The following is a 26,660-nucleotide window of genomic DNA, read 5'->3' on the forward strand; positions in this document are numbered from 1 at the left end:
CGGGCCCCGGGCCGCAGAGGCCCTCAGCGCCAGGCCCGCGAGCGAGGCCGCGCCGCCCGGCAGGGGCGTCGAGGGGCGGCGGGGCGGCCTCAGGGGCGACGGGTCATGCGGCGGCGGCGACGGCGACGAGGCTCCCTCCTCCTCCGCCTTCTCCGCGTCCCGGGGGGCAGGGGCGCCGGCAGGGCCTCATGCCGCGCAAGGCGGCCGCGGAGTCTCGGCCCGACTCCTGGCCGGACCCTCGGACGCCCTGCTCGGCCCGCACTTTAAAGCGCTCCTCACGACGTCACGGCCACCCGCCCGACGTCCGCCAGCGCCGCTCCTCAGCGGGCGGCTCCGCGCGCACGCGCAGTACGACCAGCCACGGCGGCTCCGCGTGCAGCGAGCATGCGCGCGCGTGCGGCCGGGTCAGCAGAGGGGCCGGCGCACGCGCAGACGGGGGCCGTCCACCGCCCCTCCCCCACCCACTATAGGGCTCCGCGAACGCCCCAAACTGCAGCCTGCCGCCTGTCCGCGCCTCCCCCGCGGTCGTAGGGCTCCCTCCACGGGGGTGGGCTCACGCCGTCAACGCTGTCGCCACGCTACGTCACGGCATCGTCCGAACGCCCGAAATCGCCTCAGCCCCCAGCGCGCAATCACCGAGGAACCGCCACAACCCAGCCTGCCCGGTCACCGCCCCCTTGGCGCTTCCAGTTTTGTCACTGGGCCACCGGCCACGCGCCGGGCAGGCCCAGACAGTAGCTTCCGGAAGCCGGTTGGCGCGCATGCCTGTCAATCCGGCGGTCGCCTTGGCTACTGCGTCCTTCCCCTAATTAGCGGCGGGCGGGCCGCGAGGACCCCTGAAGGGTGACCGGGTGGCTAAGGGAGTGCCTGAGTGGAGACCCGACCGCAGGGAAGCGCTCAGCGCGCAAGGATACTCTCAGATTGCGGCGCCGAGAGTCCCGGCCCAGCCCTCGGCCCGACGGCTGCTGCCACAGACACCGCCCCCTCGCCGCCGCCCGGCGTGGACGTTGCCCTAGTCACGTCCCGGCGGCGGCGCGTGCGCGGCCCTCCTGGGCCGGGCGCCCCCGGGACGGCGGGGAGCTGGGGACGGCAGCGCGGGCCGCGTTCCCCGGAGTCACCGCCCTCCCGGGCGCCCAGGCCTTTGTTCAGACCCTCCCGGCCCCTGACGGTGGGGCCTGCACGCGTGGTCACGCTCTTTGGTCCCTGTCCCTCCCACCCGTTCCTTAACTGTGGTTTTTGGAGGCTCGGCTCTCCCCTCTAGCAGCCTCCCCAGATTCTCACTGGGATGAAATGCATCTTGGGTTTCGTGGCCTCACCACCCTGGCCATTGTGCCCCCGACCCCTTGCCCCTGCGCCCTCTCCATCCACCGCCCCCGGCTGGTCGGGGCTTGAGCTCCAGACCCTGCTACCCGACAGACGTGGGTTTGGATCTTGACCTCCTGACGGGCTGTAGGACCCCGGACAAGCTCTGTAAAACGGGAATGAAATCAGTGCCCATGTGTGCGGTGGGTGTGAAGATGAGATAAAAGTCCTGCATCCTGTACGTTAAGCAGAGAGGACCGCTGGCCTCGAGTGTGGGCCTGTTTCCACGTCCTAAACTAGGGGCCTACCGGTCCCTGGTGGGAGGTGGGGGCTGTCATGGGGCCACAGAAAGTCCAGGCCAGCAGGGCCTGTGGGATGGGGAAGCCTGGACACCTGGGACCCTGGCCCTGACCCTCCCTTCCAAGCAGCAGCGGGTGCAGGGGAAAGAGGGTAGGCGTGAAGCCCGTAGGGAATCGGGTCCTGCCCTTTCCTGACCCAGCCTGGTGGGCACCGCTGGTGGTGGCGGCAGGAAGGCAGCTGCGGGTGGTGAGAAGGTGGCCAGTGGGCAAAGCCAAGGTCAGGGGACTGGGCTGGGGCCCCAGTCCTGCCTGGGCCATTCTATGTGAACGCCTGGGCAGGGCCCCGTTGCCAGCATATTGGCAGTTTGGCTGCGAGAGCTCAGGCCCTTCAGAAGCCCAGCGCCCACCTCTCAACGGCCCTCCAACCGGGGGCATCGGACTCTGCACACACACCTGGTGGCAGGGAGCTCACTACCTCATTCATCAGAAAGTCCTGCCAGAGACCCCAGTGCTCCGCTCACCAGGCAAACATGGGAGTCACCTCTCCAGGGCCCCCAGACACCCCCTCGGAGGCTCCCCCATGCCCTGCAGCCAGGCCCCCCCTCTCCCATCCAAGCCTCGGGGGAGGCAGCTTGACTCTGGAGCCAGCCTGCCTGCCTCTGACTCTCGGCCAGGCCAGTTAGTGGTTACTCGCTTCACCTCTGGGCCTCAGTTTCCCCACGAAGACAGGACGTGACTGTCTCAGGCTCCCATGCCTACCAGATGTGTCTCCTGTGTTCTCACCCCATGCCAGGCCGGGCACCCTGGGGCTTGGTTCCCTCTGCTCTGGCTCTCCCCACGTCCACCTGGAGTTCCTGTCTTTCTGGGTCTGGGGGCCACAGCAAGGTCTGATTCTCCTGCCACCCGAGTCTTCCCACTCTGCCTCCTGGGGATCGTTACCTCTGACGAGGGCTCGACCTGCTGGTGCCACCACTGAGGCACCAGAACAGCTGTTAAAACATGAGCCTATGCCTTAAGGCCCAGGTCCTGAAATCCCGAAGTCCTGCTGTTCAGTTATCCAATGCTGTGTAACAAACCTCCCAAAACTCAGACCTCAGACACCATCCAGCTCAGGACTCTGCATCGTGGCCAGGGTTGGGCCGGGAGGTTCCTCCCGGTTCCATGCGCTTCAGCTGGGGCCTCACTCACACGGCCCACTTGCATTCTGAAACCCAAAAGTCCTCTCACCTGGGCAGAGCCTCTAACTGGGAGCAACTCCCGGTGCCTGGCATTTGCCTAGTACACAGTAGGTGCTTAATAGGTACTGAATAAGTAAATAAACCCCTCCTCTGACACCGTGGCTCCAGCCAATTATGCCCCCACACACCTATCCAGCCCTCCTCTCCCAAGCCTCCCCTCCCCCATAAGTTCCCCAAAGCACTAGCACTTTCCATCAACATTCATTCATTTCTTTCATTCATGCGACAAGTATTTTTTAAGCACCTACTCTGTGTTAGGCATTGTCCTAGGCTTTGAGGGAAAGAGTAGGGAACAAGCACTGTTTTCTCTGTTTAGAATGTTCATTCCCCTCCCCTCCATCTATTCCTATAGCAAACTCCAACTCATGGTTCAAAACCCAACCCAAACATCCCATTCCCTGGGAAGCCCTTTCCCAGCCTTCTCCCTCCCCAGCCGCTGACATGAAACATCTCCCTCCCTCTACTATACCACTCTCAAATATTGTGTGGCCCATCCAGTGACGGGGTCCTGGGGTTAGGGCTACCCAAGGAGTGCGGGGTAGAGGGGCAGGGGCCCGCAGGGAGAGGTAAGGACAGATGTCTCTGCTGGAAGCTCTGTTCAGGGGAACGTGGGCCTCCACCTCCTGGCTCCTCCCTCAGGCTCGTTTTCCAGTCACTCAACAACCCTATGGAGAACAGGCTGCCAGGCGTACCTTTTATTTGCACAGAAATGACCAAGAGCCAGGAATCCAAGCTCAGCAGCAGTGCAGGGGCACCTGAGGGGGACATGTGAGGGCCCAGGACAGGGAGATGGAGATTTGAACATCAGACCCCAAGGAAAGCAAAAGCAGGTTCAGTTTGTCTAGGCTACTGGTGTGGGGCTTCCCTGCCGCAGGGGGAGTCGGGGCAGGGCCACAGTGGTAGGTGGCAGGAGGCCCCACTGGTCAGTCTTTGGAAGTCCCTCCTGCCATCTGACCCAAGTTTGCACACTGCAACTCCATCCCAACTCAGGATCAGTCTTCTCAGGTTCCTGGGGGCTTGCGCCACGCCACCTACTGCCTCTTGGTCTCCCCTAAGGTTCTGGCCCAGTAACTCCCCTGGGACCACACAGCAAGCCTCCTGGCACAGGGCAGCTGGGGGCTGGGGGCTGGGTCAGAGCAGCGTGATCTCGCTGGGGGGCAGCGTGAGCCGCTTCTCACGGGCACTGAGCAGGTTCTCCACGTGCACGGCCACCACGCGACACAGCTCCAGGCCCTGCAGGAGAGACGGTGAGAGGCCCAACACTTCCCAGCTCTCACCTGGGGTGAGACGTGGCCAGGAGGGGAGAGAGATGGAGGCCAGCCTCCGGCGGGACTAGTGGGCCCCAGCCTCGTCCCCACCTCCCCAGGGCCCTGGGAGGAGCACGAGCAGCTAGGAGGAGGAACGCCAGGCTGCAGGTGGGAAGGGGTGAGCCGGGAGGAGACCAGCGCATCTGCCAGCTCTGCTGCACGTGGCCTGTGTGACCTGGAGCCAGTTACTGCGCCTCTCTGAGCCTCAGTGGTCTCACCCCTGGCGGCTCGGTTTACCAGGGCCTGCCTCACGGAGCCGTGGGGAGGATGCTGTGAGATTTTACTACATGTGAATCCTCTAGACTTGAACCCTATTAGCCCCGTCAATAAATGGTTTCTAACCACGTGCTGCCGTGGTTACCACCTGGCGCCCACAGCCTAGAATGAGCTGTGACCCAGCCTCAGGGCTCCCACCTGCTGGGGGCGGGACAGGCATCGGGGACTGTGGAAAATTGCTCTCTCAGACCACAGCCAGTGCCGGAATCTCCCCAGGCGCTTCCTGGGGGCTGGGAAGCTGCTCAGAGGGAGGGTAAAAATAAGGAGGACAGCACTTACTGGGTGGCGACTAAGGGCCAGGCACTGTCCCAGGAGCCCCCCGTGTCCCACCCCTCCCAGTCCCTGCAGTGTCCCTATGAGTCAGACATTCTTAGAGCCCATTCCACAGGTGAGGAAACTGAGGCCAGAGCCCTGAAGCCACTTGCCCCAGACCTCACAGCTGGGGATGGTGGGACTTGAACCCAAGGCCACACCCTGGAGGCCGCCTCAGCTAATGAGATCAGAGTGCTAGATGGGTTCCTCCCCACCAGCCATCCTCCCACCCACAAGCTGCAGCACTCCAGGCCTCACTGGGAATGCTGCCCCACTTGGCAGGTGTGGAAACTGGGGCTCAATAAGAAGCTGGGTTGCTTCCAGATGCTCTCACACGGCCTGTCAGAGGTAGGCGGGATCACTGCTGCACTCAGACATCACCTCCTCCTGGAAGCCCTCGCTGATTACCTCCTGGATAGCACGGGTACACCCTCCCAGCACTGATCACGGTTTATCAGAGAGTCTTTGATGTCTGTCACACCCCTGAGACCTGGGGCTCTGTGGGGGCCAGGGCTGGAGGGTCTCTTCAGTATCTCTGCAGCTAAGTACAGAACCTGCTGCGTAGAGATGCTCACTGGTTATACATTGAAAGAATGAATGATTAATTAATAAATGTGTCCTCTACACATACATGACAGGCAGAGCAGAGGTGGCAACACAAAGAGGTCGCGGGTGGGGAGGGTGCTGGGAGCGAGTGGAGAAGCCGAAAAGGCCTCCTCCTCCTCCACCCACTCACTTCCTGAGCATCCGCTACAGCCACACGACAGGCTGTGCTAGGGACACCGTGCGGACAAGCTGGACACAGCCCTGCCCTGCCCCGCCCTCTTGGGGCTGACATTCTAGTGGGGAGACAGACAACCTGGGAACAAATAACTAAGTGATTTCCAAGCCATATGAGGGGTACTGAGGCGGAGAGAGTGAATTATCGGGGAGGAGGGTCAGGGTAGGCTTCTAGAAGGAGGCGATGTTTGTGCTGAAACCCGTACAAAGGGAAGGAGGGAGCCCCGTGATGCAGGGAAGCGCGTCCCAGGTAGAAGGGACAGTGAGTGCAGGGGGTCTGGGGCGGGGAGGGGGGCAAGTAAGCAGAGGGGAGGGATGAGAGCTCAGAGGAGGGGGCGGGGACGGGAAGGGCTGCTGGGTTGGGGGCCCAAGGGCCTGTGAGGGTGAGAGGTGAGGGCAGAGGCCTGTTGGTCTCCAAGGGCAATGCTGAGGGGGTCAGGGCAGGAGAGAGAAATAAGGGGCTGTCTCAGCAGAGCTGGCTTTGGAGGCCTCAGGGTCAGAGGGGTGCCAGGGTTGGGGAGGGGGGACCGGACTCAGCACCAGTTAAAGGTCGTCCAGGGGAGGGGTCTCCAGAAAAGGGGCCCAAGGAGCAACAGACGGGCAGGTCCGAGGAGGTGGGTTTGCTGTGGTGGGAGCTCAGACTAGGGGTTCTGGGAAGCAGGCTGAGCCACAGATAAGGCCAGGGTGGGGGTGACCTCAGCAGGAGCAGGAAGGGAAGCACACTGATCCCCAGTCGCAGGCTCCCCAGGAGCCCGGGGCGGGGGGCTCCTCCCTCAGAGGCAGGGCTGGGGCAGTGGGAGCCCCTGTCTCGTACCCTGGGATAGCAGCCCCACCAAGGCAGGCCGTGTCGGGAGAAGTGGTCCTGGGCCCACATCTTGAGTGGGTGCGGTGGGCCCAGACGTGTGGGCCCAGCCCCGCTTCTGCCCCTTCTCTGGACCTCAATCCCCTCTCTCCGGTGGGCTGAGAACTCTGGTCCTGCCCCATCCCCGGGCACTGCGAGACTTGGACTTGACTGACCTAGAGGTCAGCCACAGCTTTTAAGGAGCAGCCACAGTTGCTGCGAATAGGAGAAGGTCCAGGGCAGCTGGGCCTTGGCCTCCCTGTCACATGGGAACCCCACTCTCCACCCCTCAACCTCAGGCCCCACAATCCATCCTCCGAGCCTCAGCCCAGGTGAACGTCCTCAAACTGCCTGGGTCCTGCCCTCCCACCAACCTTCTATGGCTCCCGAGCGCCCTCAGGAGGAAGCCCCAGATTCTTAGCTTTATATTCAAGGACCCTTAAGACCTGCCCTTCCCTGGCTGTGTCTCCCCAGTTCCCCATCAAACTCCGCACTATTCTGCAAACAACCTGGGCCCGCCCTTCCCCATGACCCCACCATCAAGATGCTTCTCTGGTAGACCGCCCTCCAGACCCACAGTTCTGTGAGGTGTTGGGTCAGCTCTGTCCCCTGCACTGGGCTGGATGTTCCCTGGGACACGGCCAGGACCTGACCCACCTTGGACAGACCCAGAGAAAAGCCTGGTGAGCGGGATGAGGGAGTGGGGGGGCCGGGTGACAAGCCGGGCTGCCAGGCGGGGCCCACCTGCTCCAGCTGCAGCTGTATGGTGCGCTGCGCCGCCACATCCCCCAGTGCGATCTCCACGTACGGGTAGCTGGAGCTGGCCGTGGGCCGCTGGGTCCTCGTCGACTGGATCTCCTTCAGGGAGAACTTCACCATCAGCTCCTGGGGGAAATGGGGGCAGACAGGCTTGGGGTGCGACAGTCTCACCCAGCCTTACCCCTCCCCTGGAGGTCAGATCCACAGGAGGCGTGACAGCTCGGTTCGAGTACTAGTTCCCCAGTGACTTGCTGTGTGACCCGGAGCAAGCTACTTTACCTCTCTGGACCTCAGTTTCTCACCTGTGAAATTATTTCAACAAATACTGATGCACACGTGTGCAGTGTGCCAGGCACTGCTCTAAATGCTTGGGATCTAGGGATGCAGGAAATGCCGGTGGTGCCCTGACCTTCACATCAAGGCTGCTTCTTCACACCCGCCCCTCTTGGTCTGGAGCTTTCTTCCTGGCCCCAGGGGCAAAGGCAGAGCTTCCCCACACAGGGGAAGCCAGAGTGATGAGAGTCAGCACCCCATCACGAGCAACAGGACACAGCGGACAGACAAGCCAGCTCCCCGACCCGCACGATGGGGGGCATCCCTGAGGGCCGTGTTCCCCGCTGGACCGAGCGCCAGTCCCCACAGCAGGAACCTGCTTGCTATCACGCCCCTCCCCAGGTGTATCCCCCAGGGTACGACCCTCCTCCTGGTCTCACTTCCTAGCTCCAGTGTTTCCACGTAAGCCACCTGCCCTGGAGCCCTCATCTCAGGGCCCACCCCCGGGGGAAGAGCTAAGAATAGGGGTAGCAGATCCTTTTTGTCCTGGACTGAATTGTGTCCCTCAAATCCATATGATGAAGCCCTGACCCAGCACCTCAGAATCTGGAGACAGACCTCTGAAGAGGTAAGGTTAGGGTGGGCTCCCATCCCACGGGACCACTGTCCTTATGAGAAGAGGAAATTGGGACACAGACCGCAGGGATGTGCACAGAGAAAGGGCCATGTGAGGACACGGGCAGGACGGCCATCTACAAGTAAGGAGAGAGGCCTCAGAGGAAACCAACCCTGCGGGCACCTCGATCTCGGATGTCCACCGTCCAGAACCACCAGGGAAACAATTTCTGTTGCTGAAGCCCTGCCAGCCCCGCCTCGACAGCCCCAGCAGAGCAACACAGCCTTTGAGTGTTGGCCTGTGTTTCACCTCCTTTCACCTTGACAGCAGCCCTGCATCCCAGGTGAGGCAGTGAGGCTGGGAGAGGGAAGGGGCCTCGCCCAAGGTCACGCAGGTGTAAGCGGTGGAGCTGGACTTCTCACCCCCTGGGGGGAGGGGTGGGGCTGGGCTGAGGCCACTCACGTGCGTCTCGGTGCTGAGGAAGTTGAGGCCGTTCTGGTTGACCGCCAGGACGCAGGGGGCGGGCACCGCGACGTTGCTGCAGCTCTGGACGGAGAAGAAGGAGGAGCCGAACATGGGCGAGGCGCTGAGGAGGCCTGGGGCGGGGGCGGGGGAGGGGCGGTCAGGCGAGGCAGGCTCCGCAGCGCAGCCCCCCATCTGCCCGGGCAGTGCAGGGGCCCTCAGCCTGGCGGCTCCTCCCGCCGGCCCAGCGCCTGCCTCGGGCCTCCCTCCTTCCCTGCCGGGGGCCCCCAGCCTAGGTGGGGCCTCGGTGAGGACTTTAGAACGCTGGCACCAAAAATGCCTCTGTACAAAGGCAAAGGTGCCTCCACCCCACCCTCCTCTACCAGGCCCCCACGATCCCCTCCCCAGCCCAGACTCCTTCTCACCCAGAAACTGGGCGCGAGCCTGGTGGGGGCTGAGCGCCCGCATCTGCTGCCGGTGCTGGCCGAGCAGGCTGAGCCACGCCGAGGCGGCCACGGAGCGGTACAGCTGGGCTGGGATGTACTCCTGGGCCTCGCGCCTGGCGTGCAGGGAAGAGCTGCGCTGAGTGCCGCCAGGGTTTACGCTAAACCTCCTGGACCCCTGATCGCTGGGCAGTGAGGACGACTCAGTGCCTGGACACACAGCAGGTGCTCAATAACCGCTGGCCAGTACCACTAGGCTCCCCATTTGCAGAGGAGGGAACAGAGACTCTGAGAAGTTCACCAGCTAGTCCAAGGTCACACAGTGACCGGGCCGGGCCAAGGCTTGAACCCAAGGTGGGTTCGTCCTTTGTAGCCCCCGCCCCAGGGAGAAGCCCAGGCCAAAGGGGTGAGAAGCACACGCTGAGGGAACTATCAGGGCAGCAAAGCAACCACCAGTGGCTGGTCAGAGCCGGAGGGCACAGAGCACTGGGCCCACCAGGCCAGGCCTCCCCCTGACACATGCTGGCTCCCCTGGGGCAGCCCTGTGTCTCAGGACGTCTGAAAAATACCAACAAATACTGGTCCCGGCTGCCATGGGCTGCACACTGGGGAAGGGGGAACATCAGGGGAACCCCCCAAAAGACCCTCCAGGAAATATCTTTCCTCTCTGCTCTGCTGGGTAAGAGCCTGGCATCTGACCCAGTCTCCCCAGGTCTGGATCCTGGTCCTACCACCTATTAGCTGGGGAAGCCACATCCCCTCTCTGGGCCTGGGTTTCCTCATCTGTAAAAGGGGAAAAGAAAGTGCGGTTGGGGACTTCCCTGGTGGCGCAGTGGTTAAGAATCCGCCTGCCAATGCAAGGGACACGGGTTCGAGCCCTGGTCCGGGAAGGTCCCACATGCCGCGGAGCAACTAAACCCGTGCGCTACAACTACTGAGCCTGCGTGCTACAACTACTGAAGCCCGTGCGCCTAGAGCCCGTGCTCCGCAACATGAGAAGCCACCGCAATGAGAAGCCCGTGCACCGCGACGAAGAGTAGCCCCCGCTCGCCGCAACCAGAGAAAGCCGGCTCGCAGCAACGAAGACCCAACGCAACCAAAAATGAAATAAATAAATAAATTTACTAAAAAAATAAAAAAGTGCGGTTGGGGAGATTAGCTGAGACAATGTGTGCAGAGTGCCTTGCAAAGAGTAGGAATGCCACAACTGTCTTTCTCCAGGGCTGGGATGATACCTTTCTGTGCTTCCTGCACTTTCCCCTTAAAATGACAGCACGGAAAGAGAGCTGGGTGCTGAGCCCTTACAGTGTGCTGGGCACTGGGACATCCTCTGTCCACAGTCCACTGCCTTCCCTACGCTGGTTCACACCAGGGGCTCTCACAGTGTGGCCGAGGGTCTGGGAGGGCAAAGCCACTTCCTTAAGAACCTGAGCGGTCATCTGCTCTCCCCTCTTGTTCCCTCACAAGTGCACGGTGGAGTCTCCAGAGGCTACGTGACACGTGAGATCACAACAGACTGACAGAGGGGCAGAGACAGGCACCCAGCTGCCGTCTGTCACGCCAAATGGCACAGAGATTTGCAGAATGTCAAACAGTGCCGCTCTTCTCACTGGAGTTTTTGGGAAAATACACTTGTGTTTTCATAACTTATTTATATTAACGTGTAATGTTACCTTAGCTATTTGTATTATAATTATCACATGCACGCATTTATATGAACACGGGGTGTCCTTATTTTTAATTACTTACTAAGTCAATATTTGAAATCGTTTCTCAGTTTTAATTTTGTTTGTTTGTTTGATCTTAGTCCCCAACCAAGGATCAAACCTGCATCCCAGCAGTGGAAGCATGGAGTCTTAACCACTGGACCGCCAGGAAAGTCCCTCAGTTTTAATTTTGAATAGTGTAAATATAGCGATAGATACAACGCACAGAAACAAAAGCTCTTTGGGGTCTTATTTTTAAGAGAGTAGGGAGCTTCCCTGGTGGTGCAGTGGTTAAGAATCTGCCTGCCAATGCAGGGGACACGGGTTCCAGCCCTGGTCCGGGAAGATCCCACATGCCGCAGAGCAACTAAGCCCGTGTGCCACAACTACTGAGCCTGTGCACCTAGAGGCCGTGCTCTGCAACAAGAGAAGCCACCGTAATGAGAAGCCCAGGCACCACAACGAAGAGTAGCCCCTGCTCACTGCAACTAGAGAAAGCCCATGCGCAGCAACAAAGACTTAATGCAGCCATAAATAAATAAATTAATTAATTTGTTAAAAAAAAAAAAAAAAAAAAAGAGTAAAAGGGCCCGAAGATGGAGAGCCTGGGATGACTGATGTCTCGCCTCTTCGAAAACATCAGTTTAAAGGCTGCCTGACGCCCCACAATTTGTTTTTTAATATTTATTTATTTATTTATTATTTAGGCTGCAGTGGGTCTTAGTTGTGCCACGTGGGATCTTTTATTTATTTTTTAATTTTATTTTTTTAATTAATTTATTTTTGGCTGCGTTGGGTCTTCGTTGCTGCGCGCGGGCTTTCTCTAGTTGCGGTGAGCGGGGGCTACTCTTGGTTGTGGTGCGAGGGCTTCTCACTGCGGTGGCTTCTCTGTTGCGGAGCACGGGCTCTAGGGTGTGCGGGCTCAGTAGCTGCGGCTCGCGGGCTCTAGAGCGCAGGCTCAGCAGTTGTGACGCATGGGCTCGGTTGTGCTGCGGCATGTGGGATCTTCCCGGACCAGGGCTCGAACCCGTGTCCCCCGCATTGGCAGGCGGATTCTTAACCACTGCGCCACCAGGGAAGCCCCCCACAATTTTTTTAAGGAATCCCCTGTCGTCGGAGATTGTAGGAGACACCACGGTTGAACGTTTCTGTGGCCAAATCTTTCTGCGGGGCCATGTGTATTTCCTGGACCACAGGGTGTGTGTCCTAAAAGCTTTTTATCAGTTTGCTCTGAGCTATTACTACCAGCTGGAAGCGACCTGTGGTGCCCGGAGGTGGGGTCCCAGCCGGACGGGCTGGGCTGGGTGGGTGCTCACGTGCTGGGCAGGTAGAAATGGTCCTTGGCTCGGTGCTGCAGCGCGGCCAGCTTGGACACCTGCTGCAGCTGCTGCTCGCCGGGCTGGCCGGCCGTCATGCTGCTGAACAGGCCCTTCAGGTAGTCGGGCAGCACCTGCGGTGGACGGCGTGATGCAGGTGAGGGGCCGCGGGCGGCCAGGTGCTGGGCAGGCGCAGACACAGACACTGAGCGGTTCCAGCCCCACTCACTTCCGGGGGAGGGTGACCTGTCACTTCCCTGGGCTTCGGGGAGGAGTGACACATGACGGTGAGCTGGGGGAGCTGTGGCCGGGAAGCCACAGGACCCCGGGAAACGCTGGCACCCGCCTGCAGCGTGCAGGACCCGGGGTCCCATTTCCACAAGTCCTCAGGCTGCCGAGGCTGACCCGCAGGCACAAGAGCCCAGTGGCCGGATTTGGACTCGGCACAGCCGCAGCTTCGGCACCAGCTCCAGAGAAGCACGCGCTCTCTGTCCAAACACATCCGCGAGTGTCGGCACAAGGGGAAGAACCAGGCTTTGTTAACCCCATGACCCTCACTTAGACGACCAAGTCTCAAAGGGGAGGGGCAGCACCATGAAAATGACAAGGCCAGGCAAGGCCTTTCAGCGAGGGACAGGCCAAGTGCTCAGCGCGGGAGGGGAGCCAGAGGAAGGAGGACGGAGGGGCCTCCTGAAGGGGTGCCATCTCGACAGCCTCGCCGGAAGACTCAGAAAAGCAGAGCCCATACAGGGAGCAGACGCCTCGGGGCCCGAAACATGAAAGCCTCAAACGCCAAGGCCCAGGGGAGCCCGGAAAGTTCCAGAGCCTCAGAGCGGCCCGCGCGCTGACCTGGTTGTAGTGCATGGTCACGTAGAGCTCATTCTCGAACTTGAGCGGCTGATCCCAGAGCACGCGCCGGAACCACAGCGTGTAGCCACCGTCCACCTGCTCCATCTCCGAGGCCACGTCCAGGATGTAGGCGCGGCGGCTGAGTGGGCACACGTGCTGGCCTGTGGGGAGCCGGGGGCGGCTGGCTGGGGTACGAGTGGCAAGCCCCCTCCCCGCTCTGGGACACAGCATCCTCAGTAAAGGAGAGCACGTTTGTGGGACAGGGTGCCTGTGTTTGTGGAAGTTGTAACCGCAAGCTACAGCCCGCCTAGGTCTAGGGAAGTGCCCTGCGTGGTGCTCAGAGAAAGCCTAGCGCCTTTCCAGAGGAGGGCTGGGGACAAGGACGGGCACAAGAGGCCTCAGATCAGGAGGGCCAGTGGGTGCCTTTCTGCAGAACGCCTTCAGGGGAGAACCCCCTGCCGGGCTCCTGGGGCGGGTGGGGAGGACGGTGGGGTCTGGCACTGAGTGGGTCTCAGCCTGTACGAGAGGCTTAAGTTTTCATTTCCTGAACTGACATTTCTGCTTCCCATCCCACACCTTCGGTAAAATTTTACCAAAGAGAGGGGGTGTGGCACGATGATAAAGGCCAGACTCTCGAGGCCAGACAGTCTGGGTTCAAATCCCAACTGTGTGACCTTGGGTAAGTCCTTTAATCTCTGCAGCAGGCTGAATAACAGCCTGACCCCAAAGATGTCCCCATCCTAATCCCCACCACCTGTTAATATGTACCTTCATGGCAAAAGGGACTTTGAAATGTGATTAAGGATCTTGAGATGGGGAGATTATTGTGGGTACCCAAGTGGACCCAGTGTAGTCTCAAGGGTCCTTAAAGAAGGAGAGATTGGAAGATGCTACGCTGCTGGCTTTGAAGATGGAGGAAGGGACCATGAGCCAAGGAATGTGGGCGCCTCTAGAAGCGGAAAAGGCCGGGAAAAAGACTCTTTCCCGGAGTCTCCAGAAGGAGTTAGCCCTGAGGACACTCTGGTTTCAGGACTTCTGACCTTCAAACCATATGATAATAAACATGTGTTGTTTTAACCCAATGAGTATGTGCTGATTTGTTATGGCGGCAACAGGAGACTAATACAGCCTCTCTGGGCCTCAGTTTTCCCATCTGTAAATGGGAACAATAACCGTCTCATTTCATACGGTTGTGGTGGGGATTAAAGCAGTTTATAGGATGACATGCTCTCAGCAGTGCCTGGGACACAGCCTCTGCTCCATAAATTCAGTTATTGGGATCATTTTGTTACTGCCTTTCCCTCCCCCTGTGTCTTGGCTGGACTCGGGGCAAGCAGGGCTGAGGATACATGGTTCGGAGCCGAGGCAGCAGCGGGAGAGCTGGTTGGAGGTGGATGGAACTGACAGGCTGGTGGCAGGAAGCAAGGCCACAGCCTACAGCAGGTGGGCTGCAGGGGGAAGGGGTTCGGCTGCACTGAGAAGGGTCAGGTGAGACCAAGGGTGGGGGCCCTTATGGCCACTATTAAGGCCTTAAGAGGCAGGAAAAAGTACTTGCACTTGTGGGTCCAGGAGTCGCGTCCTATCAAGTCTCATCCTCCTTGAGGGCAGGGCATCAGGGGAGCCCTGTCTTCCAGGAACTCGCGATCTGACAGGCCAGGCAAGCTCACACAGAACAAAGCAGAGAGGGACAGACGCGGGGCTGGGGGACAAGGGGCAGAGAGGTCCCTCTACCTGGGCCGAGGGGCTTCCTGGAGGAAGTGGCATCTGACCTGGGCCTTACAGTGGGGATGGTGGGCGTGGGCCCAGCACGCCGCACCCTCTGGCCACTCACCTCGGTTGGTGACAACAAAGATGACATACTCATCAAAGGCCTCGGGGCGGGTCAGAGCCATCTCAGCACAGATCTCCTCCACCACGTCCAGGGCCACCTGCGGGGAGGGAAGCGTGAGGCTGCGCTGGCCTGGCGACCGCTGCCCCCAAGCCCACCCAGACCCCCTGCGCAGAGACGAGGATCCCCGAGGTCCCTGGGAGCCAGCCTCATGCAGGAAAGGGCGCACCTTTCGGAGTCTGAGAGACTTGGGTTCCGAGCTGGCCTGTCTCTTATTTGCAGTTTGATCCTGAGCTGGAGGTCCCACCTCCCCCAGGCTCAGGCTGCTCCTCTGAGAGATAAATCCTGCCTAGTGCGGGAGCCTGGGGGGCTCAGCACCCTTGGGGGCCCACCCTGGAGGCTGGGGTCCCGGCCCGCCGGAGACATCCCGTCACTTACAGTGCACGTTTTGATCTTGAGATGGCGCTCGAGGCCTCCGGGAAGAAGAAAGAGCTGCCTCTTGGAACTGCGGCCGGCCTGGGGTGAGGAGATTGGGGAGGTGGGAGAGGCTGGGCCGGGCTCTGGGCCAACTGCTGTCCCCTCCGTGGGGGTCCCCGACAGGGACCGGGCAGGGCCGGCGAGTGCGCGTGACGGGGTCTCTGGGCCGGGCTGTCTCACTCACCCCAACCCCCAACGCTCACCAACATGGCCCGAAGCTCCATGCTGCCGGGGAGCTCCAGACGGCCACCGAAGCGCAGCGTTCTCTGCAGGTTCTGCTCACAGGCCTTGGCTATCCCTGCAGAAACGGGAGTCAGGGCCTGGCCCAGGGTGGGCAGGGGAGGAAGGGGCTCCTCCGACCCCAGCCCTGCGTCCATGGGGCGGGGGGTGGGAGGGTGGGGCCGTGTGTCTGCTCTCCCTTCAACGGCTGAGGAGACAGCTTAGAGGGCAGTGATCTACCCAAGGTCAAGAGCCAGAGTGTAAGAGCTGGATCTGAACCCCCATCCCATGCAGTGGAGGCCCACACGCCTTGCTTATCCATGAGCCCCGCAGGCCGTGTGTGACTAAGACGACGCGGCTGTGCACAGCGTCCCAGCGCAGAAGCCCCCACCATCTGTTTCCCCATCTCTCTGGGGTAAGCAGTGCCCTCGCCCTGCTCTGGGGAGGGGTCAAGAGGGCTGGGCACATTCTGCCACCTTCCCTGGAGCTGAGTCTCTTCACTTCTGAGTCCAGGGAAGTCCGCTGCCTGAGTCAAAGAGGAGGCTTCAGAAGCAAAGAGAGTGAGGTCCCCATCTCCTTCATGGCCGCCATGGTAACCACCGGGGCCCTGGCCGCTCTCTTAGGGGGACCCAGGGGTTGCTCTGGAAGCTAGGCTGGGGGTGAGGCTGAGGAGCGGCCCCTTTCCTCCAAAATCCAAGGGGAGAAGGCCAAGACCCTGCCACCAGCCTTGGCGCCCCTGCCTGAACCCTCTCAAGACCCTTGTTGATCCCCAAAGACCAGAGAAACACAGCCCGGCCGCCTCCTCCTTCTCCACTCCCACACGCCACACATCCTCCTCTCTGGGCTTTCACTCCTGCTACTCAGCCTACCTAGAAATCCCCCCCATGTGCTCATGACCAGAGCAACACTTCCTCCGGGAAGCCTTCCCTGATACACCATCCTCCCCCCTGCCCCATTAGATCAGATGACCCATCGCATCAGCCCCTGCAGGACCTCCACAAACGTTTGGGGGTGGACTGATGCTAGTAAACATTGCCCGGGCACCTGTGAAGGGCCAGGCCCTTCGGCCAGCTGCCCGGCCGGTCCTCACGCAGACAAGCCCTTGGCCCTGACTCCCCGTCCGCTGGCCCCTCACCCTGGAAGGGCAGGCCCGGGGTCCGGCCCACGGCTTGGAGGAAGCGAACGAGGTGTGGCTGGAGGGCCTCGGAGCAGCCGCGGTGGGCGGCCACGGTGTGCAGCAGCTTCCAGCCCCGCTGGCAGCTGTCCCTGCGAGGACACACACGGGGCGACGCTGCAGGCGGCCGCCGCACCGCAGCGCCGCGCCACGCCGGGAGTCCCTCCCGCCCTCAGGCAGCTCCTCTTCTGAGGGTGCTCCCCCTCCCTGCCCAGTGAGAGCAGGGCCGGCGGGCCCAGAGCCACGCAGAAGCTGTGTTCTACTGACAATCCAGGTGGGAGGCAGGGAAGGAAGAGAACGAGCCCCCCCCACCCCCGGCCAAAAGACAAGCCTTCCCCGGGGGCCCCTCTCTGGGTGACGGTCTCTGAAAGAGGGCCGGGGGACCCTGTGCAGAGCTGGTGGCGGGTAAGGCTGGGTGGGAGGGGCAGGAGGACGTGCTGAGTGGCTGTGAAATTCCTGGGGGATGCGAGCAAGCGGACAGGAGGGTGGCAGACGCTTTGGGTCCCCACTGTTGCTGGTCGTGTGCGGGACACGGAAGCTCACCCTTGTGCTGCCCTGGGGTGAGGGTTTCATCGTGGGGACCTCTGGCGTCTAGGGACAGCACCTGGGCTTCCTTTGGGAAACCACCCACCCCTCCCCGGTCCCTGTGGTTTGGAGATGGGTATCAGAGCCAGGACCCGCCAACTAGAACACTGCAGCCCCCGGCCACGGTGACTGGTTTAGGGATGGGTGTGGGAGCCAGGTCTGGCCAATTAGAGTTCAGCCTCCCTCTGACTATGGTGATTGGTTTGGGGACAGGCACATGACCAGGTCTAGCCAATCAGAGCTCTGTATCGTCCAGCCGTTGCGGTTGGCTCAGGGATGGGCATGCGACCAATAAGACCAGATTTGGGAATTTTTGCTGCAAATATTGGGTCAGTCTTGCTTTCCCTGGGATTGCTGAGCTGGCAAATGTTTCTCTCCAACCTATGGGATATGTTGCTTGGGAATGATATCAACACAGAGGAAAGCAGGGCCAAGATATAGAGGACTGCTTCCTGATGACACTTGGATCCAGCTGTGCCTGAAGTCCTATGTTAGACTTTTCAGTTACCTGAACCCTCTTTTGCTTAAACCAGATTTAATTGGGTTTCTGTCACTTGCAACCAAGAACCTGGACTCACACATTATCACTACATTTTCCAGATAAGAAAACTGAAGCTCAGAGACAAGAAAGGGCTTGTCCCAGACCAAGCATGTTCTGTCCATGGAGTGAGGGAGAGACAGGGGGAGAGACTCCGGAGGCTGACCTGGCCCCTCCTGGAGCATGGATGCGCTGGGGGAGGGGAAGACACTCACTGCTTGGTGCTGGTGTTGTCTGTGATCTGCTTCACAACTTGGCAGTAACACTCGTCCCGCATGACCTCATGGTCCCTGCACAGCTGTAGGAGGGCGGGCCAGGTCACAGGTCACACGCCCAGCACATAGGAACAGGGTGGGCACTTGGAGATGGGCCTGGTGCCCCTTTCCCAGACCCCTCCCCACCAGTGGGATGCATTCCTCTTTGGGCCACATGAGAGCTTCCCACCCTAAAGTCCTGCTACTCTGGTTGATAAATGGGGAAACTGAGCCACTGGGCAGGCAAGGGAGCACCGGTAGTCGGCCGGACTGACCTTCAGGAGGGTGCAAAGCACGTCCAGTTCACTCTGGCCCTTCAGCGAGGCATCCCCCATGAACCGCATCACAGCTGGAGGAAACACCTGTCCCACTCGGGCCACCAGACCCCCAGCTGCCTGCCTCCCTTGGGGACCCTGGGGTTGGACGCCTCCCCGGGAGGCTGTGGCCAGAGGAGGTGGGGGAGGCTCCTCCTCTCTGCAGGGGCCCCACATCTGAGTTGAGGGAAGGGGTGGTGGTGAGCAGGGGTCACAGCGCGGGGTCCCACCTGGCCCACAGCCCTGGCCGCAGCCCCACCCCCACACCTAGAAACATGTCTGTGGCCATCTTGTTGAGGCTGCTGTCGCTGAGCTCAATGAGGGAGTCCTGGAGCGGGGTCTGTGGGGAGAGGGGCTGGGTCACCAGGGGGCGGGGCCTTGATGGGAGGGGCTGAGTCGTGGGGGTGGGGTCTGCGATGGGCAGACTGGGTCAGGAGTGGGAGGACGGGAGGGCCACGTGGTGCCTCCTCTTACAACAGGAGGGTCCACGCCACCAAAAGGCAGCTGGGACGCCACTAGGGAAGACACTGCCCCTGGGAGGAACGCGGGCCCTCGGGGTGATGAGCGCTTGGGTCCCATTGGGGACAAGGCTGTTTGGCCCACGGGCCTGGGAGGGGGCTCTTGTACCACCATTTTACAGAGGGGGCCTGGGGCTAGACACCTTGGTGAAGCAAAGCATGTCCTCCAAGGTTCTGGACTCCCGACCCTCCTTGGATTTCGACCTGAGGCCGTCCCTGCAACAGGAAGCGGACACTACTGACCAGTCTTGCCTCCGAGCTTTGGCTACACCCCCTTCCCACCTGGAGTGTGCCTGACTCGGTGTCAGCCCACCGGGCAGCAAGGCTCCCGAAGTGGAGGCTGCAGGCGGGCCTCACCCCTCAGGGTTTCTCATCCCCCCCAAGAACTGGGGCCTCCCGCTTGAGCGGCTGCAAGAAGCCCCAGAGGGACCCTCCCCAGGGTGCGGATGCGGCGTGGGGCCACCACTCACTGGGGTCTCCTCTGAGGGTCTCGGAAATACTTCTGGGCAAACTCGAGCATTGTGTACGGTGGGAGAGCCAGGCCGTCCTCCCCGTGGTCCGCAGAGCCAGCCCTGACTGGGGGACCCTGCAAGAGGGTCGGCCGCCGCACCCCGCCCAGTCAGAGCGGGCCCAACGCCACCCCTGGCTGACTGTGCCCAGACCCTCTCGTGTGGGCCCACTGCCTCCCCAGTGGCCTGGTCCGGCTGACCTTGCCCCTCACTGCTTCCTCTCTCTCCACCCTGGCGAGCTCTGTGCCACGGGACTGGACCTGCCCCCCTCACCTGGCCCCGCCCCGGCCCAGGTGGACTTCGCCTGCTGGCCGGCCCAGGCTGGTCCTGCCCCAGTGGCCTGGTCACAACCCTTCCGCTGACCCCCACCCACCCTACCCCACTGGCCACGCCTCCAGCCATCCCTGGTCACGTCGGGGGGTCACATCCCGATAGGTCATACACCTGGCTAGCTCAACCAGGCTGCCGGGCCCCGGGACGGGCTGCTCTTGGCTGAGCCCCTCCCCTCCACCCCCACAGTCAGGCTGACCCCCGTGCCGTGTCCGCCCTTCTGCCCAGCTCCGGGCAGCTCTCACCTCCCTCCTGCGGCCCACCTCCCGGGCGGCGGCAGCGCGGCCCCGGCCCGGCTCGGCAGGCAGCTGCGGAAGGTCGGGCACAGCCACAGGCTGCACCAGCTCGGAAGGGAAGCGGCCCACACGCCCACGGACGGTCCCAAACCGCCAACCTAGGGGGCGGGAAGGGCTCTGAGCAGCAGGAGGGTCTCATCTGGGGAGGGCGGGGGCCCAGGGACCAGAGCTTGTGCGGGAGGTGTTCACAGAGGAGGACACAGGCTCTGGGAAGGGAAGGCGTTCCCTCAGCGGGAGCTGCAGAGAGCAGAATGCAGCGCTTGTGGACCCTCGGGCCACACACGTGGAGACACGAATGTCCACGGAGACCCTTCAGCCAGATACGCGGGCAGAGGGCTGGGCTGCTTGGCCGCCTTAGGAGCTGCAGCCAGGCCAGACCCTTTGGGACCCCAGAACCCCATCGTGCATCTGCTCTGTTTGGGGTTTCTAGGTCTGGCAGCTTTGGCAGCTGAACGGGGGTCCCGGGGCACCTACCGAAGTCAGGACCTCGAGGCCGCAGCTCCTCCAGGTACACGACCTTCTTGCCGACCACACAGCCAGCACTGTAGCCTGAGGGCCAGACCTACGTCAGCACCTGCTGGGAAGCTACCCCCCCCACCCCGCGCCGTGCCCACCCCTCCCCGTGGCGCTGACCCATTCGAGGTGGCTCCAGGGGCTGCAGGTGGATGATGTCGCCCTTGTGGAAGGCCAGCAGCGCTGGGTCCTCAGGCAGGAAGTTCCTCACAGCGACCACGTAGTCCGAGTCCTGGGTCAGCCAGGGGCTGGGTGAGGGCTGCCGTCCCATCCCCCTCCTCCCCGAGGCCAGGGGCCACTCCCCTGCCCCTCACGCGGGACGTCAGAGCACTGGCCCCGGCCTCACCCCCTCCACCCCTCCCGAAGCCTCCCCACTGAGGCCAGGTGCCGGGCCTGGGGGCTGCCTGGTCTGCAGGGAGCATGGGGGCAGAGGCTCCCACTGCAGTGGGCGGCGGCGAGCAATGCAGTCCTTGCAGGAGGATGAGCAATGCAGCTGCCATGGAGCCCGGAGGCATCAGTAAAGGACTCTGAAGGAGTGGGCAGAGGGGAGCGGGCGTCCCGGCTGGAAGGCACAGCCCGTGCAAGAGCCTCCGGACACAGCTGCTGACGCACACACGCATCCATGCTTCCCAGGCACGAGCCCCGTTCGGGGCCCTCAGCCCTGCTGGGGGCATCTGTAGGAGGGCCCTGACCTTCTTCAGCTCCAGGATGAAGTCGTCCACCAGGGTCTTGACCTGGTGAGCTCGGGCTGAGAAGAGAATGACCTTCTCGCTGGCCAAGTTGAACTCCAGCATGTTCTGGGAGGGGATGGTCACAAACAGGATATCTGCAAAGCTGGAGGATGGGAAGGTGGCATGAGGGCAGGACCCCGCAGCTAGAGGGATGCCCTCCACCCACCGCCCTGCTCCTTCTGCCCCTGCCGGCCTCCCCTCCCCTCCTGTCCGCAGCTCTATTGTGTTGCCCGCACCCTGTGAACCCACAACCTTCCAGCCCTCCCAATGCTGTGCCTTTTATTTTTTTGCCTCATGATCCAGCCTCGCAGATTTTGCCCACACAAATCTCTTTCACTCCCTGAGCAAACTCTCCCTCTCCTGAAGCAAGGAGCCTGCACCTAACCGGTGAGTGAAGCTCGCCCCCTGTGCCCTGGTACAAAGGACAAGCGGGCTGCTAGGAGGGAGGAGTCCGAGGACTCAGGAAGCTCTCAGCCGAAGCACCCTTTCCCTTCCGAGCTGCGTCTGCATCTGGCTGTTCACACGGTCGCCCCCGCTGCACGGCGAGCTCTGTGAGGGCCAGGCTGCGGTGTGGCCGGAGACGGGGACGGGGCAGTGGCTCCCAGCTCGCCACTTCCTGGCTGTGGGACCCGAGACAAGCGGCACCTCTCTATGAGCCTGTTTCCCTGACTGAAGGGCTTTGGCACAGAGCTGTGCACATCGTAGGTACAGTCGCCCCTCGGTATCCGAGGGCACCAACATCCACGGAGGCTCAAGCCCCTCCTATAAAATGGTCTGATGTTTGCATATAACCTATGCACATCCCGTATACTTTAAACCACCTCCAGGTTATTTTTTTTTCTTTTCAGATTACTTCTAACACCTAATTCAATGTACATGCTGTGTAGATAGTCGTAAAAGCAATGTAGACGTTATGTGAATAGTTGCTGGTGAGTGGCAAATTCAAGCTTTGCTTTTTTGGAACTTTCTGAAATTTTTTTTCTGAATATTTTCCATCCGCGGTTGGTTGAATATGTGGATGTGGAGCCTGTGGATATGGAGGGCCAACTGTACTCAGTCAACGGCCGTGAAGCAAGCCGGTGAGCAAGCGCTGGTGCCGGCCCATGTCCAGCGTCCGGCCAGCCCCACTCCCGCCCGCCTGCCGGTCACCTGTATGTGCGCAGGACCCGAAGCTGCCCACCGGCCTCGTGGCTGCCCTTGACCACGCGCAGGAGTTTGATGCCCGTGTGGGACACAGCTAGGATCTGCACGCCGGTGCCCACGCTGCCCTGGGGTGGGGACAAGTGGCACGTGAGGCTCTTCTGGCCTCATCCCTGGAGCCCCCGGGCGGGCAAGGGGCAGGCAGGGGGCTCGCACCGTGGCAGGGAAGAGGCGGGAGAAATAGACCTCCCAGCTGTCGCGTGCAATGCTGACCACGGCCCGCTTCACACTCTCCGTCACCAAGGGCCTTTGTGTGTCCAGCTGGTTCTGGGCTAAGGGACACAGGTCGGGTCAGGACTGACCCACGTGGCATGGGGGGAGGCTGACCCTCAGCAAGGAGGTGTCAGTCCGTTGTGTTCCCAGTGTCCATACTGGGAAACTGATGTCCACAGACAGGGACAGCCGAGGCCACAGCCGGTCAGGCAGAGCCCAACCCAGACCTGCGGCCGGGCCGTGGGAGAGGCCAGGAGCAGAGCGGGGGGGGGGCTGGCGGGGGGGTCTAGCTGGCTGCCCCACCGACATCCTTCCCTCCCCATGGCCCCCCACGGTACCAAACAGGGCTTTCATCTGGAGCCTCTCCTCCGCAGAGATGCGCAGGCAGGCCTCGGAGAGCGTGTCGTGCAGGATCTGTGGGGTGAGTGTGATGCGGGCGGCCCGTGGGACCCCCCCCACCGGGAGCCCAGGCTGGACTGTTTCAGGACGACCGGGGATGTGGCAGGGGTGCCTTTACGCAACAGCGGGGTCACCTGTGTACATCAGATCCCACTTCCGAGGATCCTCTCCCTTCTCCTCACCTCCACCCTCCCCGAGCCCTCGTTTCCTACTCTGTATGGCGGGGCTTGGGTTGGACCCCAGGCCCCGGGTAGCTCAGACCAGCTGTGAGTCTGGTTAGGTGGGACCGCGGGCTCCTCGAGCCTGTCTACAGTGGGGGACTCGGCAGAACAGCTTCCCTCCTCACTGTGGTCGAGGACCCCAAAGCCAAGGAGGAGGACGTGGGGACAGCTAGGCTACGCGCCCCCTGCCCTGCTGAGTTCACGAGGCACTTAGGGAGGAGAGGCCCTCACCTGGCGGAACAGCAGGTCCAGCGGCACGGGGTGGCTGTAGCTGTCCTTGGGGTAGAACACCTGTGGGGGCGGGCTTTCCGTGAGGACCTTCTGGAGGCCCCTCCCCCGCTGCAGCCCCACTCGCTCCGCACCAGCCGGGCTCCGACCCTGACCCGGTCTCCCGCCCCCCTCGGGCCCCTCTGCCCCCATCCAGCCCCGGCCGGGCTCCAACACCTCTTTGCGCAGGAAGATCTGCCAGGGGGCATCCTGGTAGCCGTAGAAGTCGGGGCTGAGGAGGCGGTGCAGCCGCGTCTGCACGGGGTCCTCGGCCGGCTCCAGGGACCGTGAGGACAGCGCTGCAGGGGCGGGAGCGGGCTGGGGCGGAGAGGCCTCCTGGCCCGTGGCGTAGCCACACCTGATCTCGCGGGCACACGTGCACACTCACACAGCCCAGCCCTCCTCCCCGCACACGGAGACCCGGCGCCTGCAGGCCCAGCCAGGGGCCGGGCGCCCGGGAGAAGGAGAGACAGGCTGCTGCCTGGAGGCCAGGCCCCGGCAGGTGTGGGCGGAACAGACAGTTCAGACAGGACAGAGCTCTCAGTGCCGGGAGCTGGGGTGGAAATAAAACCGGTGACTTAGGAAGGTCTGGGGGCTGGTCTGTGAGGGGCGCTCCGTCTGGGCGGTCGGGCAGACCTCTCTGAGGAGGTGACACTTGAGACCTGAATGATGAGAAGGTGCCGGGCATGCAAAGATCTTCCGGGAAGAGCATTCTAGGCAGAGGGAACAGCAAGGACAAAGGCCCCGAGGCAGGAGTGAGCTCGGTGTGTGCCAGAAACAGTGAGGAACAGAGTGTCTGAGGGGGGAGCGGGAGGAGATGGGATTGGGAAGGTGGGCAGGTCATGCTGCGTCACGTGGGCCACAGTGAGGAGTCTGGAGTTTATCCCAGGAGCCACTGGAGCGTTGTTGGCAGGGCGTGACGTGAACTGACTGATCTCTGTTAAGGTGGCTGTGGCTGCCGTGAGGCAGGGGATGCGGAGGTTAGGGCTCCAGCTGTGATGCCAGGAGGCCTGGGTTTCTATCTCTGATCTGATACTTTTGAGCTGTGTGATCTTGGGCAAGTCAGTTAACCTCTCTGTGCCTGTCTCCCCACCTGTAACATCTAGAGGCACAAATGGTACTGTGTTGAAGCGTCTTAGTGAGGATTTAGTGAAGTCAGAGTGGGCCTGGCCCGAAATCAGTGTTAAGTGCTGATGCAATTACACAAACGTCCACACTGTAGGCCCTCACGGGCCCAGGGACACGGACACACATGCCACCGTCACGCAGACCAAGTCTCACCTGTGCTCATAGTTGGACACCTGCCCGCGGGCCCCTCCCTCCCTCCCTCCTGGCCCTCACCTGGAGTGGGCCCCACGGATGGCCTTGGTGTGCTGGTCACTGGCTTCACCAGGGCTACGGCCTCTCTGGGGACCTGTCCCCGCCCCAAAGACAGCGCTCAGGGGGGAGCAGCGCGGCCACAGCTTAGAGGGGCAGCTGGCTTCTGAGGCTCCCCCAGACGCCCCACTTCGTCCTTTGTTCCACCTGGGCCCAGCCGGACCCTGCCCCTCACCTGGGTGCCAGGTGCTGCCGCTGCATGGCTCATCTGCCCCCTCAGGATCATCAGGGCCTCCTCGTGGGGGTCTGGCCGCTTCACGAACACCCTCCCGCCGTCCTTCCTGGTGGGTGGGACACTGAGTCTCCTCTTCCCAGCCACATAATCCTACAATAGGGAACTTTTTCCTCCACCCCCATCACTATAAACGAGAACCCAGAGAGAACCAGAGACGGGTGTGGGGTCACACAGCACACCCTAGAGAGCGGCCCTGGCCTCCCTCTGCCCGGGTGGCTCATCTGGACCACCTGTGTGAATAGACTCACTCCCTAAAAGTTGCTGGGCGGGGGGCGCTGCGAACCCAGCAGACGGGCACATGGGTGGCGGCCGCGCAGGCCCGTGGGGAGACCGCCGTCTGGACGGCTGGAGGGCTGGGGAGGTCAGGCTGACCTGAAGGCCTCGGGCCGGCCTCCCCGGGGCGGCTGCTGGTGCTGCCTGACGATGTCCTTGATCTGCTGCGTGGGCTGCGGGAAGTGCTCCGAGTTGAGGGTCGAGGACCGGACCAGCTCTAGGCCGGGCGAAGCTGCGGCAGGGGCATGGGGGCACAGGTGAGACTGCCCTCCCAGCCCCGCCCTGGGAAGTGGGAGGCCCCCCGGCCGGGAGAGGACACTCACTGGATTCTGGAGAAGCCCGGCCCTGAGCTAGAATGGGGGCAGCCACGGGCTTGGTGGGGGGCCTCAGGGACTTGACCAGAGGAGCAGGAGCCACAGGCTTTGGAGCGGAGCGCAAGAGCACGGGCTTGGCCGGGAGTCCAGTGCCTACGAACTTCGGCCGGGCCTCTGGCGCTAGGGGTTTCTGTGGAGAGCAGGGTGTGGGGTGGACCTCCCAGGACACATCAGTCTCCTCTCAGGGAACCCATGTCTGCCCAGGAGGGGTTGAGGGGGCTCCTGGCTCAGAGAGGCGCAGCGATGCCCCAGGGCACCACAGCACTCACCTGGGGAACCAGGCTCACCTCTGGGGGCGATGGCCTTGGGCTGGGACTCAGGGGCTGCTGCTGGAGCGCCATGGCCTGCAGGGTCATCTCCCGGGCCTGGGGGGAGTAGCGGTGGTGAGCGGGCAGGCCCAGGCTCAGCCCCCCGCAGCCCCCAACCCCGGCACTCACCAGCAGCACAGCCTGCTTGTGGATGAAGGCTTGCTGCAGGGCCAACGTGGAGGCGTCCAGGCCTGGAACTGGGGGGGCCGTGTCAGGGGACGTGGATCCAGAGGCTCGGGAGATGGGGGGAATTCCCTACCATGCCTGCCCCTCCTCCGCCGGCTCAACCTCCCCCCACGGCCGAGGCTGCCTCTGTTCCAGGGCCAAAGCAGCCCTGAGAACCGAGGGGCTCCACCCTGCCCGACCCTGGAACCGACCCCGGGGCAGGCACTGACTTAGCTTTGGCTTTGGCTCTGGAGGTCTCCGGGGGGTGCCTTTGCTGCCGCCACTGCCATCTCCACCAGGCTGGCCTCCCCCTTTCATGCGGTAGGCAATGGCTGTTGGCTTCTCCAGGTCCTGGGAGCGGGGGCAGGTGGCTCAAGTGACTGCCCCAGTGCCGTACTCCCCAGGTTCCAAGGCAACAGGCACCTGACACCGCCACCGCCTGCGTCCCGGGGCCTCCCACCGGCCAGCATCTGCTGTGTGCCCAGCCTCTGCCCACACGGCACCCCGGTCAGGCCTCTGGCAACCTTGCGAGCCCCAACCCACCCCTTCCACAGGGGAGCAAG

At 62.1% G+C, this 26,660-nt stretch overlaps 1 protein-coding gene across 1 annotated transcript in view; it reads right to left on the reverse strand.

The window, feature by feature from the left end:
- Positions 1 to 3,281: 3,281 nt before the first annotated feature.
- The window catches only part of MYO15A (myosin XVA), a 50,281-nt gene continuing 26,902 nt past the window's right edge, over positions 3,282 to 26,660 (reverse strand). The window contains exons 36-66 of the mRNA XM_036838184.1: positions 26,328 to 26,448; positions 26,062 to 26,129; positions 25,912 to 25,989; positions 25,574 to 25,754; positions 25,350 to 25,482; positions 24,918 to 25,023; positions 24,707 to 24,779; positions 23,543 to 23,664; positions 23,330 to 23,389; positions 22,817 to 22,892; positions 22,422 to 22,537; positions 22,215 to 22,333; positions 21,027 to 21,168; positions 20,455 to 20,566; positions 20,296 to 20,370; positions 19,771 to 19,919; positions 19,157 to 19,272; positions 18,830 to 18,902; positions 18,436 to 18,508; positions 18,130 to 18,203; positions 17,816 to 17,898; positions 16,439 to 16,569; positions 15,288 to 15,382; positions 15,046 to 15,123; positions 14,611 to 14,707; positions 12,780 to 12,940; positions 11,931 to 12,064; positions 8,891 to 9,024; positions 8,466 to 8,599; positions 7,100 to 7,240; positions 3,282 to 4,072 (exon numbers count right to left, since the gene is read on the reverse strand). Coding sequence (XP_036694079.1) covers positions 3,971 to 4,072; positions 7,100 to 7,240; positions 8,466 to 8,599; positions 8,891 to 9,024; positions 11,931 to 12,064; positions 12,780 to 12,940; positions 14,611 to 14,707; positions 15,046 to 15,123; positions 15,288 to 15,382; positions 16,439 to 16,569; positions 17,816 to 17,898; positions 18,130 to 18,203; positions 18,436 to 18,508; positions 18,830 to 18,902; positions 19,157 to 19,272; positions 19,771 to 19,919; positions 20,296 to 20,370; positions 20,455 to 20,566; positions 21,027 to 21,168; positions 22,215 to 22,333; positions 22,422 to 22,537; positions 22,817 to 22,892; positions 23,330 to 23,389; positions 23,543 to 23,664; positions 24,707 to 24,779; positions 24,918 to 25,023; positions 25,350 to 25,482; positions 25,574 to 25,754; positions 25,912 to 25,989; positions 26,062 to 26,129; positions 26,328 to 26,448 — 3,357 coding nt within the window. The 3' untranslated portion in view covers positions 3,282 to 3,970. The remainder of the gene's footprint in view (positions 4,073 to 7,099; positions 7,241 to 8,465; positions 8,600 to 8,890; positions 9,025 to 11,930; positions 12,065 to 12,779; positions 12,941 to 14,610; positions 14,708 to 15,045; positions 15,124 to 15,287; positions 15,383 to 16,438; positions 16,570 to 17,815; positions 17,899 to 18,129; positions 18,204 to 18,435; positions 18,509 to 18,829; positions 18,903 to 19,156; positions 19,273 to 19,770; positions 19,920 to 20,295; positions 20,371 to 20,454; positions 20,567 to 21,026; positions 21,169 to 22,214; positions 22,334 to 22,421; positions 22,538 to 22,816; positions 22,893 to 23,329; positions 23,390 to 23,542; positions 23,665 to 24,706; positions 24,780 to 24,917; positions 25,024 to 25,349; positions 25,483 to 25,573; positions 25,755 to 25,911; positions 25,990 to 26,061; positions 26,130 to 26,327; positions 26,449 to 26,660) is intronic.

Source organism: Balaenoptera musculus, chromosome 20 (genome assembly GCF_009873245.2).
Source record: "Balaenoptera musculus isolate JJ_BM4_2016_0621 chromosome 20, mBalMus1.pri.v3, whole genome shotgun sequence".
In the NCBI taxonomy this organism is placed as follows: Eukaryota; Metazoa; Chordata; class Mammalia; order Artiodactyla; family Balaenopteridae; genus Balaenoptera; species Balaenoptera musculus.